At 33.3% G+C, this 15416-nt stretch overlaps 1 protein-coding gene across 1 annotated transcript in view; it reads left to right on the top strand.

Annotated features, from left to right (window-relative positions):
- KLHL4 (kelch like family member 4) overlaps window positions 1-15416 on the top strand; it is a 172601-nt gene that overhangs the window by 123788 nt on the left and 33397 nt on the right. The window contains 3 exon segments of the mRNA XM_021692332.1: window positions 4178-4402; window positions 6020-6182; window positions 8884-9096. Coding sequence (XP_021548007.1) covers window positions 4178-4402; window positions 6020-6182; window positions 8884-9096 — 601 coding nt within the window.

Genomic DNA, 15416 nt, shown 5'->3' with positions numbered 1-15416 from the left:
TTGCAGATTAGGAAACTGATGCTCTTAAGGTTACATAGCCAACCCAAGGACAAGCATCTAGAAAGACTGGAAGTGGAATTCTTACTTAAATTATATGTTCCTTTTTGCTATACTGCCACTATTTTAGAAGAAAGAGCAAAACAACAAAAACTGACCTCTCTTTTTAAGAGTCTTAGAATCTATAGAAAACCCAGGTTGAGCACTTAGGGGCAAGAAAGAAAAGAAAGAAAAATAACCTTAAGTATAACAAAACATTAAGGGTAACATTTGTCTATTTAAATCAGTATTACATTTCCATTCTTTCATGAAACTATAAAAATAATTTCAATATGCATACTTTTTCTTAGAGTGCATTATTTCATTTTTTAAAGATATTTTCTGAATTTTTCCCCTTTTGATGTCTAGGAAATGCAGTACTTCTTCTGACCTTAATTTTCTTTTTGACTCATACAGTTAACTTGGAATTAGTTGGTAGATATAGGCATCACACAAGTGGCTGGGGCTAACTGTAACTCCTACCATGTATATTAAAAGAATCATCAGAAAGTTGTATGATCACAGAGTCAAAATTTACAAAATGGTCCAATGGTAAACTTTGGGCTTTGTACATAAAGGTATGCAGTAACTTTTCATTTATTAAAAACAATGAATTCTGAGAGGCGGTATGGCATGGGATAAATGGGAGGCTAATATAGTTATTTTTAGATCATTTTAAAAATAGATGGAAAGATTTCACTCCTTTTGACGGCTGCATAATATTCCATTGTATATATATTTGCAATGATGTAGATGGAACTGGAGGGTATTATGCTCAGTGAAATAAGTCAATCAGAGAAAGGCATGTATCATATGATCTCACTGATATGAGGAATTCTTAATCTCAGGAAACAAACTGAGGGTTGCTGGAGTGGTGGGGGGTGGGAGAGATGGGGTGGCTGGGTGATAGACATTGGGGAGGGTATGTGCTATGGTGAGCGCTGTGAATTGTGTAAGACTGTTGAATCACAGACCTGTACCTCTGAAACAAATAATACATTATATGTTAAAAAAAAAAAGAAGAAGAAGAAGATAGCAGGAGGGGAAGAATGAAGGGTGGGAAATCGGAGGGGGAGACGAACCATGAGAGACTATGGACTCTGAAAAACAAACAGGGTTCTAGAGAGGAGGGGGTTGGGGGAATGGGTTAGTCTGGTGATGGGTATTAAAGAGGGCACATTCTGCATGGAGCACTGGGTGTTATACGCAAACAATGAATCATGGAACACTAAAAAAAAAAAAATAGATGGACAAAATCGTTAAATCAGATATATTCACAGCTATAGGAGCTATCATGTTCTCAGCAATACTACGTTAGGTTGGTTTTGTTTCCTCTTGACCAGATCATAAATGAGGGTCGAATAGGAGCTTAGAGATGAATTGAGAAACAATATTTGCAACGTTTTAGGGAAGAAGAGTTTTATACACAGAAACATCATAAAATGAGTCCTAAGGAGAGACGTCAGTAAAAAAAAAAAAAAAAAAAATCTAATTTAAGTTTTCCCATCAAATGTAGAGCTGACATAGTAGGCCAGCTAGGAGATTTACATTCGATTAGTTGAAGCAATAGTGGAGGTAGGTAAACGGGCTGAAGAAATCCTCAGAATTCAAGATATAGAACTACCAGTTATATATGTTCATAGACAAAAATAAGAGATGTGGGATATATTAATCTTCTATATTTCATCTAATGCCCAGAAAGAAAAAAAAAAAAAACTAACTTGGCATAAAACAGACTTCTACATTACTTCAGTGTAAATCCTCTGTATGCACTTGATTAATGTACCTTTGTACAATTTCCTGACTACTTCACTATTAATATTTCTGTAATTTTAGTAACTAGAGCAGCCTAGTCTTCATTTCCTAATCTAAATTCGCTTTTTATTTACTTCCACTACTGAAAAGAGTTTGAAATAAAAGGTTAAAATAGGAAGAAGTGGGTAGGAAGACAGATTTGGGAAGATTGGAATGAGGAAGTAGAAAGATCTGAAAAAGTTCAGAAAAAAATGGGCTGGTTGACAGAATGAAAGTTGATGCATGTTTGTAGATATTCCAGTTTTAACAGGATCATCCAGAGATACTTAGTGTAGAAAAGATATTCTTCTAAGTGGTGTTATTTGACCTTTCAGTAGTAAATGTAGTCAATAGAGCAATTGTTGATCTGTAAATCAGCATTCAGCCAAATCCATCTTATCAGTGAAAGATGGAGGTATTAAAGATAAAGGATAATGAGTATCTGTATATACACAAGTTTTTATTGTGAAAATCTAAACTCTTGAGACATAAATACTTACAGTGCAATATTCATCAGAAAAGATCTAAAACTACAGAAAAGAAATAAACACTGTCTTCACTAAGCTAATATACATAGAAAAACTTTCAGAAGCAGCCATAGATACAATATACTTTCCTTAAATTTTGACTTGGTATGATCTCATACCATAGCATTATAATTGGTCAGTGGATACAGTTCAGATGTAAACATATTTTCATCATAACTAATTAATTATATTTTCTCCACAAGTTGCCCAGTAGAATAGCAACTGAGAAGTGTTTTTCGCTTATTCCAATGGTTGGCTCTATGCATTTGTGATGAAATTCCGTAAATCTGCCAAAAGCAGTCTTAAGTACACTATATGTGCGAATAATAAATCTTTACTTCCTACCTTGGTTATTAGTCAGAAACTTCCTTGTGCAAAATCAACTTTTACTAAAAAATAGCAGCAGCTATTCTGAATGACTGGTAAAAAAGCATTGCTCACAGAACTGACAATTTATTATGCACTAAAGGAGCTAGAAAAATAAGAACAAATGAAACATAAGCCAGCAGAAGGGAGGAAATAATGAAGATTGCAGCAGAAATAAATGATATAGAAACTAAGAAAAAATAGAACAGATCAGTGAAACCAGGAGCTAGTTGTTTCAAAACATAAAAAAATAAAATTGATAAACGTCTGGCCAGACTTATCAAAAAGAAAAGAGAAAGACCCCAAATAAATAAAATAAAAAATGAGAGAGGACAAATAACCAACACCACAGAAATACAAACAATTATAAAAGAATATTATGAAAAATTATATACCAACAAATTGGACAACATAAAAGAAATGGATAAATTTCTAGAAACATATAAACTACCAAAATAGAAATAGAAAACTTGAATAGACTGATAACCAGCAAAGAAATTAAATCAGTAATCAGAAGTCTCTCAGTAAACAGAAGTCCAGGGCTTCATGGCTTCATAGGGTAATTCTGCCAAACATTTAAAGAAGATTTAGTACCTATTCTTCTCAAACTATTCCAAAAAATAGAAAAGGAAGGAAAACTTTCTAATTCATTGTATGAGACCAGCATTACCCTGATACCAAAACCAGGTAAAGACTCCACTAAAAAAGAAAACTGCAGGCCAATATTACTGATGAACATGGATGCAAAAATTATCAATTTATTACAAAGTAGTGGCAATTTACTATGGCAGTAGTGACAGTATACTATGGTAGCAAAATTAACATTTTACTAGTTGAGTAGAAAATGAACTTTTATTAACACATAAAGTAGGTAATATCTCAGAACTAAATTCTTAAATATAATAAATAATTATAAATAATCTTAATCTATTTTTAATTATAATCCTTCATTTTACTGTCATGGAAAATTGTATGAATCAACACCAAAGGCCCTTTTAAAAGGAATTTTCATTCCTGTTTCTTTAGTCACTTGTATTTTAAATCAGCACACACACAACTGAATAAAATAAAAGGACATAAATTCATATATTGAATGACCATAGGTAATTAAAATAATGATGGATGTGTAAAGAGTTGGTAATAGATTCAAATTACCATGTTGACACCTCTGTTAGTACTACTAGTAGCATAGTATAGCCAAAGAAACCGTTACAAGTATACAAACCATATACGTTAAATGAACTGTTTTATTCTGACTCTTCCATTTGGATCCGATGGCAGCAAAATATTACCTTTGCCTTGTCAACCAGGTTAGAGAATCCTTGGGTACTTTAATTTGAGTTGCAATCACTGATTCTATGCTATAAATTATAGGTACATAAATATAATGTGAATGATGCCAACTAAAATTTTTATACAAGCAATGTTTCCATTTTTTAATATCCCTTTAAAAGGTACCACTACAATCGAAAAATACGATCTCAGAACCAACAGCTGGCTACATATTGGCACCATGAGTGGCCATAGGCTTCAGTTTGGAGTTGCAGTTATTGATAATAAGCTCTATGTCGTGGGAGGAAGAGATGGTTTAAAAACTTTGAATACTGTGGAATGTTTTAATCCAGTTGGCAAAATCTGGACTGTGATGCCTCCCATGTCAACACATAGGCATGGCTTAGGTAAGAGCTTAATGTTACATAGTTTCTAAAGAATGGATCATTAGTAGATCTTTTTAAAAAATTAATACAGCTGTACATTATTGAGATTTTATTTTATTTTAATTCCAGTATAATTAACATACAGTATTATATAAGTTTCAGGTGTACCATATAGTGATTCAACAATTCCATACACCACCCAGTGCTCATCATGAATGCACATTATTGGGATTTAGCCAAACCCTTAGTCAAAATGTCTCCAAAATGTTGAAAAGCTGAATCAAATGGTAAAAACTTGTGAAACACTTTTTTCTTGTTTCAGATGTCATACTTGTTAATCCTGCCTCCCTTCAAATGTATTTTAAAAGGGTACCACTTTAGGAAGAATAAAAAGTTTTGAAAGGAATACATCATTGAGGAACATAAAACTACAATAGGGAGTTTTCTTCTAAACTAAATTTAGAAAAAAAAAAAGCACTTGATGATGGAAAGACATTGTGTTTCTAATTTGATGAACTTTGTCCCTTCCCATAAGAGGCAAATCTGTATTTCAGCAAAAGGCTTGGGATGCAGGGCCAAAGCAAGGATATTTAGAAAAAACTGCTTTGATTGAGAGTAACTCTGAGTTATACTTAAGCTAGAGACTCCCAAGAAGTTTAAGAAAGATGAAGTGGAGACTTCTGAAACAGCTGGGAACTTTGATTCTCCTGAATATTTGTCAGGGTAAATCTTTCTTCATGGTAGACTCCATAAATTTTCAATATCTTAGAGTTTGTTTAAAAAGCATAATAATTGCCTTATTTTTTTAAGAACTGACTTACACATCTAAAAAGTGGCAGGTATTGTCTTTTTTCCCACATTATCTAAAAAAGTGTCCATGTCAAATGATGAACTATATAATTATTCAGCTCAGTTGTGTCAGTGTGATTCCTAGACATTGCTTAGAAAACATATCTTACAGAGAAATCATAGCAAGTTTTTAAAATCTAATTGATATTACTAAGAAGGTAGAAGTGATGAAGTTATACCACTGAGATGCTAATTGAGATGGTGAAGAAGGTGGTGGGAAAAGGCTAATTATGTGAATTCCCAGAGAAGCAGTTAGATAGGGGCAATTCATAGTATGTAATGGAACAAATTTCTAACTAAACCTCAAAAATCCCTGTTTATTTGGTTATCTCATATGAATTTTTTTATCACTATAATAAAAAGCAGGGGTTAAAAAGACCTACTACAGCTAACCTATGAATAAACTATGAATAAACTAAGAATTATCTAAGATTCAGTATAGATGTCTCATCTATCCCTTACATATAAAAAATGATGTTGAAATTATGCCAGAAAAAATAGTTTGCATTTTCTATTACATCCCTAGAAATGGTGTGTTCCACTACTTCCATTAACTTCAGTATTACAACAATGACACCCTGCCATTATACAGTAACTATGCCTGAAAATTTCCTAGGGTTGAGAGACCATGTTTAATTTCATATCAAGATTAGTAAATTATAATGTATACACAAAACCATTTAAGAAACAAAAACAATTTTTTAAACAGCCAGTTGCTTGCAAAATGAAAAAAAAATTCATTATGTGTGGTATACCTAGGTGAGACCTCATGTTATTTTTATCTCTTAGGTGTAACCACACTTGAAGGACCAATGTATGCTGTCGGTGGTCATGATGGATGGAGTTATCTAAATACCGTAGAAAGATGGGACCCTGAGGGACGTCAATGGAATTATGTGGCCAGTATGTCAACTCCTAGAAGCACAGTTGGTGTTGTTGCATTAAACAATAAGTGAGTAAACCCAAATATGAATGCTCTTTACTCCCAGGTCATGTGGTACAAACTTCAGTGATGTGATCCATCAATCAATAAGCATTCTCAATGACCAGGACATCATAGTAATCAGTAATATAAGTCCTTTGTTGGAACTTTCCCTTCATTACATGGAAAATGCTTGTCTAAAATGAACATTTAATTAAATATTCTGTCTTGCCTTGCTATTCAAGCATAGTCCTGGGACCAGCAGCATCAGCATTACCTTAGATCTATTTAGAAATGCTGATGGGGTGCCTGGGTGGCTCAGATGGTTAAGCATCTGCCTTCGGCTCAGGTCATGATCCCATGGTCCTGGGATCAAGCCCCGCATCAGGCTCCCTGCTCTGCAGGAAGCCTACTTCTCCCTCTCCTGCTCTCCCTGCTTGTGTTCTCTCTCTGGCTGTCTCTCTCTCTGTCAAATAAATAAAATCTTAAAAAAAAAAAAAAAAGAAATGCTGAATTTTAGCCGCACCCTAGACTTCCTGAATCAGAATTGGCATTTAAAAAATATCCTCGGGGCGCCTGGGTGGCTCAGTTGGTTAAGCGACTGCCTTCGGCTCAGGTCATGATCCCGGAGTCCCTGGATCGAGTCCCACATCGGGCTCCCTGCTCAGCGGGGAGTCTGCTTCTCCCTCTGACCCTCCCCCCTCTCATGTGTTCTCTCTCTCTCTCTCATTCTGTCTCAAATAAATAAATAAAATCTTTAAAAAAATATATTCTCAAGTGACTTGTGAGCAAGTTAAATTTGAGAAGCACTTTTATAGGCAAAGAAGTTCCAATTTTGCCTTCAAGAAGTTACCATTTTTTGCATCATGACTTATTCTTATTAAAACTGGTTAGTTTTATAATAGGGCAAGTCTTTGTGTTCTTTATCATTCACTGTCTTGAGTGTTCAGGGTTCCCAACTCTATAATTACACCGAGTCTTATCTTTCTGAATCTTTCCCCCTTCCTGATCACTTGCCTATGACAGCAAGGTAATATATTAAAACCCAATGACATTAAAGGTTGCTAAGATCTTTGAATTGTTACTTCTTCAGGGCAATTATGCCATTTCTAACAAGAGGCCTTTAGAAACAATGACCAGCATATAGGAGAGACTTTAATGATCACAATTTCAGACACCAGAATTGATCAGTGGCAGGAGACAGCCTTGTGTGTCTGTACTGACTGTATATAAAATCAACATTTCATCATACAACTGGGAAATTTCAGCAAAGATGGTTTATATCACCTTGTGCATGAAGTAGTAAATGTCTATTAAGAGGATACCTAGTCTTACAGTGTCTTAGAGCTTAAAATACTCCTAAATCTGATTATCTTTGGCCTGATCTCAATATCAGGTGACTTGGGAACAGTCTCCTACCTATTACAGAACAGACTGAAATCATCAAATTTGACTAATTTAATTATGTTTTACTGACATGCTATTATTCACAACTGAGCATGAAGGGCAGTTATAAACATATGGTTTAGTAAATGTTTATGTTTTTTATTGATGCAGAAGTAATTTAAATTAGATTAAAAATACTGCTCATCATAAGAATTGGCATTCTAAAATTTATGGAAGAAATGGGATAGCTAATATATCTTCTTAGGAAAAAATCCAGTTTGTTGATTCTATCTTATTCCCTTAGTCATTTATTAAGTTAGTCTTCTTAATGACAAATGATTTTTTAATATATTTTATTTTATTTTATTGTTATGTTAATCACCATACATTGCATCATTAGTTTTTGATGTAGTGTTCCATGATTCATTGTTTGCGAATAACACCCAGTGTTCCATGCAGAACATGCCCTCTTTAATACCCATCACCAGGCTAACCCATCCCCCCACATCCTCCCCTCTAGAACCCTCAGTTTGTTTCTCAGAGTCTATAGTCTCTCATGGTTCATCTCCCCCTCCAATTCCCCCCCTTCATTTTTCCCTTCCTGTTATCTTCTTTTTTTTTAACATATAATATATTATTTGTTTCAGAGGTACAGATCTGTGATTCAACAGTTTTGCACAATTCACAGCGCTCACCATAGCACATACCCTCCCCAATGTCTATCGCCCAGCCACCCCATCTCTCCCACCCCCCACCACTCCAACAACCCTCAGTTTGTTTCCTGAGATTAAGAATTCCTCATATCAGTGAGATCATATGATACATGTCTTTCTCTGATTGACTTATTTCATGACAAATGTTTTTAATACTAAGTAAAACAGTTCATAAAGATAAAAGGGATTTTAATGCTATGCAGTTGAACCTAGCCAAAATCATAAGGTTGCTGGAGTTAGTCTTTGGAAACATCCTACCTACCCTTTTTATATTTTAATTTCCAGGTTTATTGAGGCATTGACAAATATTGCCAATGCTTTTGATATCTCCTTTCTCTCTCTGTCTTCATTTCTCATGGAACGTTTTAGTCCATTGTGTCAAACTTTCACAAAAATGATGAAGCATGGGAGGTTTGGAGTAGATTAGACCTTGAAAAATGCCTTTAGGTAACTATCCATTCACAAACTCGGGGCATCCACTACAAAATACTAAGGGAGCAGAACATATAGTCATAAACTTGAATGCTTTGTACAAGGTGTTTTTACATTTATTCGATGCACAAATTGAAAGCGTTTTATACACACACACGCACACACACACACACACACACACTTCTGCTCTTTTTTCCTAGACTATATGCTATTGGTGGTCGTGATGGAAGTTCCTGCCTCAAATCAGTGGAATACTTTGACCCACACACTAACAAGTGGAGTCTGTGTGCTTCAATGTCCAAAAGACGTGGAGGTGTGGGAGTTGCAGCATACAATGGATTCTTATATGTTGCTGGGGGTCATGATGCCCCTGCTTCTAGCCATTGCTACAGGCTTTCCGGCTGTGTGGAACGGTAAAATATTTCTATTTATTTATGTATGTATTTTTTTTTTCAGAAATGAGAAAGATTTTTAGGCTACTAGAAAGTTGTCTCCCAAATAAGTGTTAATCTTTTCAGAGGATTAATTTTTTTTTTGTAAAATTGCACACTTACTCCTAGGCTCAAAATATTTTGAAGAAATTCTTCTAATGTATTTTAGGTGTATCATAAGAAATATATTTTTTAAATATTCTTTTATTGTTTGAAAATCATCATATAAAATAATGAAATCAAAGGGATGCAAGAATAAAGAAATTTAATGCCAAACTATATCACTCAAACTATTCACCATCTCAAATCAATATGACTTTACTATTTCAAAAACTATATTAGTCCCCAAAGGATGAAAGCTCTACAGAAAGAATTCCCAAAAAGAGATGCTAATTATATTTTGAACAATAACACTATTGTATTAAGTATTTGATTTTCTAAAGGTAACTTCTTTAAATGGGAGACATTTGTTTGGATAAAGTGTGATAGGCTTGTTCAGTAACTCATTCACATGATTTGTAGTTATAACATTCACATTCTCTTCAAGAGTGTATATAATATATATATATTATAGACAATATTTATATATATATTTATATATAATAGTTAAAAGATATTAACCTAAGGCCAAGTGACAAATTTGCAATTAATAAGGTTATCAGAATTCAGGAGATGGAGATCAGTATGGGATGATGTCCTCAAAAAATTCATGGAGGAAGTAGAATTTATACTTTGTATATACACAATATAATGAAGGGAATTTCAGGTCTAGAGAATTCACAATCCAAACCATGGATATAAAGGAGATAGATTTGTAGATAAAAGCAGAGACTTTAGGTTGAAATGTAATTTGGGAGGACAATTCAAAACACAAATAAGTACCAGATCATTTGATAGCCTGAAATGTCAAAGTGGAAGCTTTTGGATTTTAACTTGTAGTGAAGGGACAATTAAATTTAAGGGGAGTGGAATATCACAAAGAAAACTGTTTAGGGGAAATTGATCTAACAGTGATATAGAGGATAGAATTTGGGAAGAAAAGACTAAAGGGACAAATATGAATATTATATGTTTTCTTCTGAGAAACATACCACTGAATCATAATTGATAACACTAATACTCTGTTTCTTATAGGAAATAATTGATCTGTGGTAGGTTTTTTAAAAAGGTTAATCATATTAAAACCATATGATCATTTAAATTGATGCAGAAAAAGTACAACATCCATTCATGATAAAAATAAAAACTCAAAAAGGAGATTAGAAGGACCATACTTCAACATAATAAAGGTCGTATATATGAAAAACCAGCAACAGCAGCTAGAGTTTTTCCTCTAAGATCAGGAACAGGACAAGGATATCCACTCTCACCACTTTTATTCAACACAGTACTGGAAGTCTAAGCCACAGCAACCAGAGAAAATAAATAAATAAATAAATAAATAAATAAATAAATAAATAAATAATAAAAGGCATCCAAATAAGCAAGGAAGAATTCAAACTTCCACTATTTGAAGATAACATGATACTATAGCTAGAAAATCCTAAAGACTCCAAAAAGAAAATATACTAGAACTAATAAATGAATTCAGTAAAGTCTCAGGATACAAAATCAATGTACAGAAATCTGTTATATTTCTATATACTAATAATTAAAGAGCAGAAAGAGAAGAAAACAGTCTCATTTACAATTGTACAAAAGCAATAAAATATCTAGAAAAAAAGAACTTAACCAAAGAGGTGAAAGTCCTGTTCTCTGAAAACCATAAAACACTGATAAAAGAAATTGAAGATGACACCAAAAATGGAAAGGCATGCCATGCTCAAAGATTGGAAGAACAGGGTGCCTGGGTGGCTCAGTTGGTTAAGCGACTGCCTTCGGCTCAGGTCATGATCCTGGAGTCCCGGGATCGAGTCCCACATCGGGCTTCCTGCTCAGCAGGGAGTCTGCTTCTCCCTCTGACCCTCCTCCCTCTCGTGCTCTCTCATTCTCTCTCTTGAAAAAAAAAAAAAAGATTGGAAGAACAAACATTGTTAAAATGTGTATACTACCCAAGGCAATCTACACATTTAATGCAGTCCTTATCAAAATACCAACAACATTTTTTTTCACAAAGCTAGAACAAACAACCCTAAAATTCATATGGAACCAAAAAAGACCCCAAATAACCAAAGCAATCTTGAAAAAGAAAAGCAAAGCTGGAGGCATCACAATTCCAGGTTTCAAGTTATATTACAGAGCTGTAGTGATCAAAAAAGTATGGTACTGGTACAAAAATAGACTCATAGATCAATGCAACAGTACAGAGAACCCAGAAATGAACCCACAACTCTATCGTCAACTAATCCTCGACAAAGCAAGAAAGAATATCCAATGGAAATAAGACAATCTCTTCAACAAATGATGTTGGGAGAACTAGATAGCAACATGCAAAACAATGAAACTGGACCACTTTCTTACACCATACACAAAAATAAACTGAAAATGGATTAAGGACCTAAATGTTAGACATGAGACCATAAAAATTCTAGAAAAGAGCACAGGCAGTAATTTCTGTGATATCAGCCTTAGCAACATTTTTGTATATATGTCTTCTGAAGCAAGGGAAACAAAAGCAAAAATAAACTGTTGGGACTACATGAAAATAAAAATCTTCTGCACAACAAAGGAATCAATCAACAAAACTACAAGGCAAACTATTGAAGGAAGATATTTGCAAACAACATATCTGATAAAAGGTTAGTATCCAAAATATACAAAGAACTCATAGAACTCAACAGCAAAAATACCCCAAATAATCCAATTTAAAAAATGGCAGAAGGCATGAACAGACAGTTCTCCAAAGAAAACATACAGATGAATAGATTTTTTTCAAAAAACAGAAACAAAAACATTCAGATGGCCAAGAGACACATGAAAAGACTCTCAACATCACTCATTATTATGGAAATGCAAGTCAAAACTACAATGAGATATCACATCTGGTCTGAATGGCTGGTCTGAATGGCTAAACGCAACAATAGGAGAAAGAAGTGTTTGAGAGGATGTGGCGGAAAAGGAACCTTCTTGCATTCTCAGTGGGAATGCAAAAGGGTGGCACTACCATGGAAGATAGAATGGAGGTTCCTCTAAAAGTTAAAAATATAACTACCTTATGATCCAGTAATTGCAGTACTGAGTATTTACCCAAAATAATACCAAAAAACTTGAAAGGAATAGATGCACATGCTTATTGGAGCATAATTTACAATAATCAAATTATGGAAGTAGCCCAAGTGTCCATTGCCAGATGAATGGATAATTAATATGTAGTATATATGTACCATTGAATATTATTCAGCCATAAAAAAGAATGACATCTTTCCACTTGCAACAACATGGATGGAGCTAGAGAGATTATGCTAAGTGAAATAAGTCAGAGAAAGACACATACCATATGACTTCAATCATATGTTGAATTTAAGAAACAAAACAAAGAAGCAAAAGGAAAGAGAGAGTGAGAAAGAGAGAGAGAAACCTAAATTAAGACTCTTAAATATAGAGAATAAACTGACGATTACCAGAGGGCAGATGAGTGGGAGGATGGATGAAATATATAATGGGGATTAAAGAGTAAACTTCTCATGATGAGCACTGAGTAATGTATAGAATTGTTGAATCAATATATTGTATACCTGAAACTAATATAACACTGTATGTTAATTTTACTGGGATTAAAACAAAAAACTTAATTAAAAAAAGTTTAATCCTAAGTGACTGGCTTCCTGCTATTCAGCGTATCTTTGAGATGGTTCTCCTAAGATTGGTTCTTAAGAGACGCAAAAAAGAAAAAAAAAATTATTTTAACCTTATGCAAAATATAAACAAAGTCAATCACTGCCTCAAATATTTAATATATTATAGCTAAATATATGTGATGCTAAGATTATCCACACTAGTTCTCCCCATAGTTAGCAAAGTAATAGTTGATCACCTTTTCATTATGCTAGGTTATTTTTACATAACATAAAATTTACCATTTAACCACTCTCGAACGTGAAATTTAGTGGCATTAAGTACATTCACATTGTTGTGAAAACATTACCAATCATTCATATCCAGATCTTTTTTTTTTTGTCTCCTCAAATTGAAACTGTACTCATTAAACCAAAAAAAAAAAAAACCCACCATTCCTCCCTCACCTCAGCCACTGGCCACCACCACTTTATTTTCTGTTTCTATGAATTTGACAACTCTAGGTACGTCATAAAAGTGGAATCATAAGTAGTTACCCTTTTGTGACTGGTACATTTTACTTAGAGCATAATTCTTCAAAATTCATCCATGTTATTCCATTTGTCAGAATTTCCTTTCCTTTTAAAGCTTAACAATATTACATTATATGTACATACTGTGTTTTGTTTATTCTTTCATTCACTGGTGAACAATTGGTTTGCTTCCACCTTTTGGTTACTGTGAATATTGCTGCTATGAATATATGTGTACAAATATCTGGTTGAAACTTTGTTTCAATACTTTTGGGTATATACTAAGAAGTGATATTATTAAATGTTAATGGTACTTTTAAATTTTTGAGGAGCATACATACTGTTTCCCATAGCAGCTGCATGATTTTATATTCCCATCGAAGCGAAAGTGTTCCAATTTCTGCACATCATCACCAACACTTATTATTTTCTTTTTTGTTTTTTATTTTTAATAGTTATCCCAATGTATTTGAAGGGGTGTCTCTTTGTGGATGAAATTTGAGTTTCCCTAATGATTAGTCAAGTAATGGATTTATATAAAATCAATTAAATATTATGTAATTATATAAATTACATATATATTTATTATATAAATTACATATATATAAAATCAATTATGTATTACATAATTATATAAATTATATATATAATCAATTATATATTAGAAATTTCATATGGATTGTCATTTGCAACAACATGGATGGAGTTAGAAAGTATTATGCTAAGTGAAATAAGTCAGTAAGAGAAAGACAAATATCATATGATTTCACTCATATGTTGAATTTAAGAAACAAAACAAAGAAGCAAAAGGAAAGAGATTTTATATGGATTTACAACGGATTATTTTATCACTGCAAAAAAATGTTGGCTTTATGTTAGAGATTGCACTGAATCTGTAGATCACTTGGGTGATGTTGCCATCTTAACATTGAGTTTCCTAATCCAGGAACATGAGGTATCTATTTATTGGTGTCTAGATTCTTCTTTCCACTGCAGATGCATTTTACCTATTTTTCTTGCCTAATTGCTCTGACTTGGGAGTTTCAGTACTATATTGAATAGAGATGGTAAAATTGTCATCCTTATCTTGTTCCTTATCTTAAAGGAAAAGTCTTCAGTCTTTCACCACTGAGTATGATGTTAGCCCTGTGTTTCCCATATAAGGTCTTTATTATGTTGATGCAGCTTTTTTCTATTCCTAATTTGGTCAGTGTTTTCATCATAAAAATATGATGGATTTTGTCACGTTCTTTTATCTGCATCAGTTGAGATGCTCACGTGTATTACCTTCCCCTTCATTCTGCCAATGTGTCAATTGATTGGTTTTCATATGATTACCCTTGTATTCCAGGAATAAATCCCACTTTACTATTGTGTCTTATCATTTTAATAATGCTGCTGAATTGTTTGCTAGTATTACATTGAAATTTTTTGGCTTTGATGTCATTGTAATGCTTACCTGATAAAATAAGCTTAGAAGAATTACTTCTTCAGTATTTGGAAGAAGATGAGAGGATTGGTGTTAATTCTCTAAATGTTAGGAAAAACTGACCAATAAATCATGTGGCCCTCAGCTTTCCTTTGGTGGATACTTTTGATTACTTTGTGGGGAGACCACATCTTCTTAAAATTATAGCTCTGTTCAGATTTTCTGTTTCATGATGGTTTAAAATTGGTAGGTTGTGTATTTCTAAAAATGTGCCATTTAATAAATGTTATGCAAATTATTGGTGTACAATTGTTCATAACACTCTCTTTAAATCCTCCTTTGTTCTGTAAAATTGGTACTAATGCTCCCTCTTTCTTATGTTTTTGCATTAAGGGATTCATTTCATGTGAAATTGTAGTTACTTGGGTACTTGATATTTTTTTAATAATTATTTTATTTGAGTGTAGTTGACACACAATGTTATATTATTTTCAGGTTACAACATAATGATTAAACAAGTTTATACATCATGATATGCTGACCACAAGTGTAGATACCATTACTATTACAATACTAACACTATTTAATATTATGGATTATATTCCTTATGCTGTTACTTTTATCCC

Source organism: Neomonachus schauinslandi, chromosome X (assembly GCF_002201575.2).
Source record: "Neomonachus schauinslandi chromosome X, ASM220157v2, whole genome shotgun sequence".
NCBI classification, from domain to species: Eukaryota; Metazoa; Chordata; class Mammalia; order Carnivora; family Phocidae; genus Neomonachus; species Neomonachus schauinslandi.
This window is presented reverse-complemented; position numbering and strand designations above follow the sequence as displayed.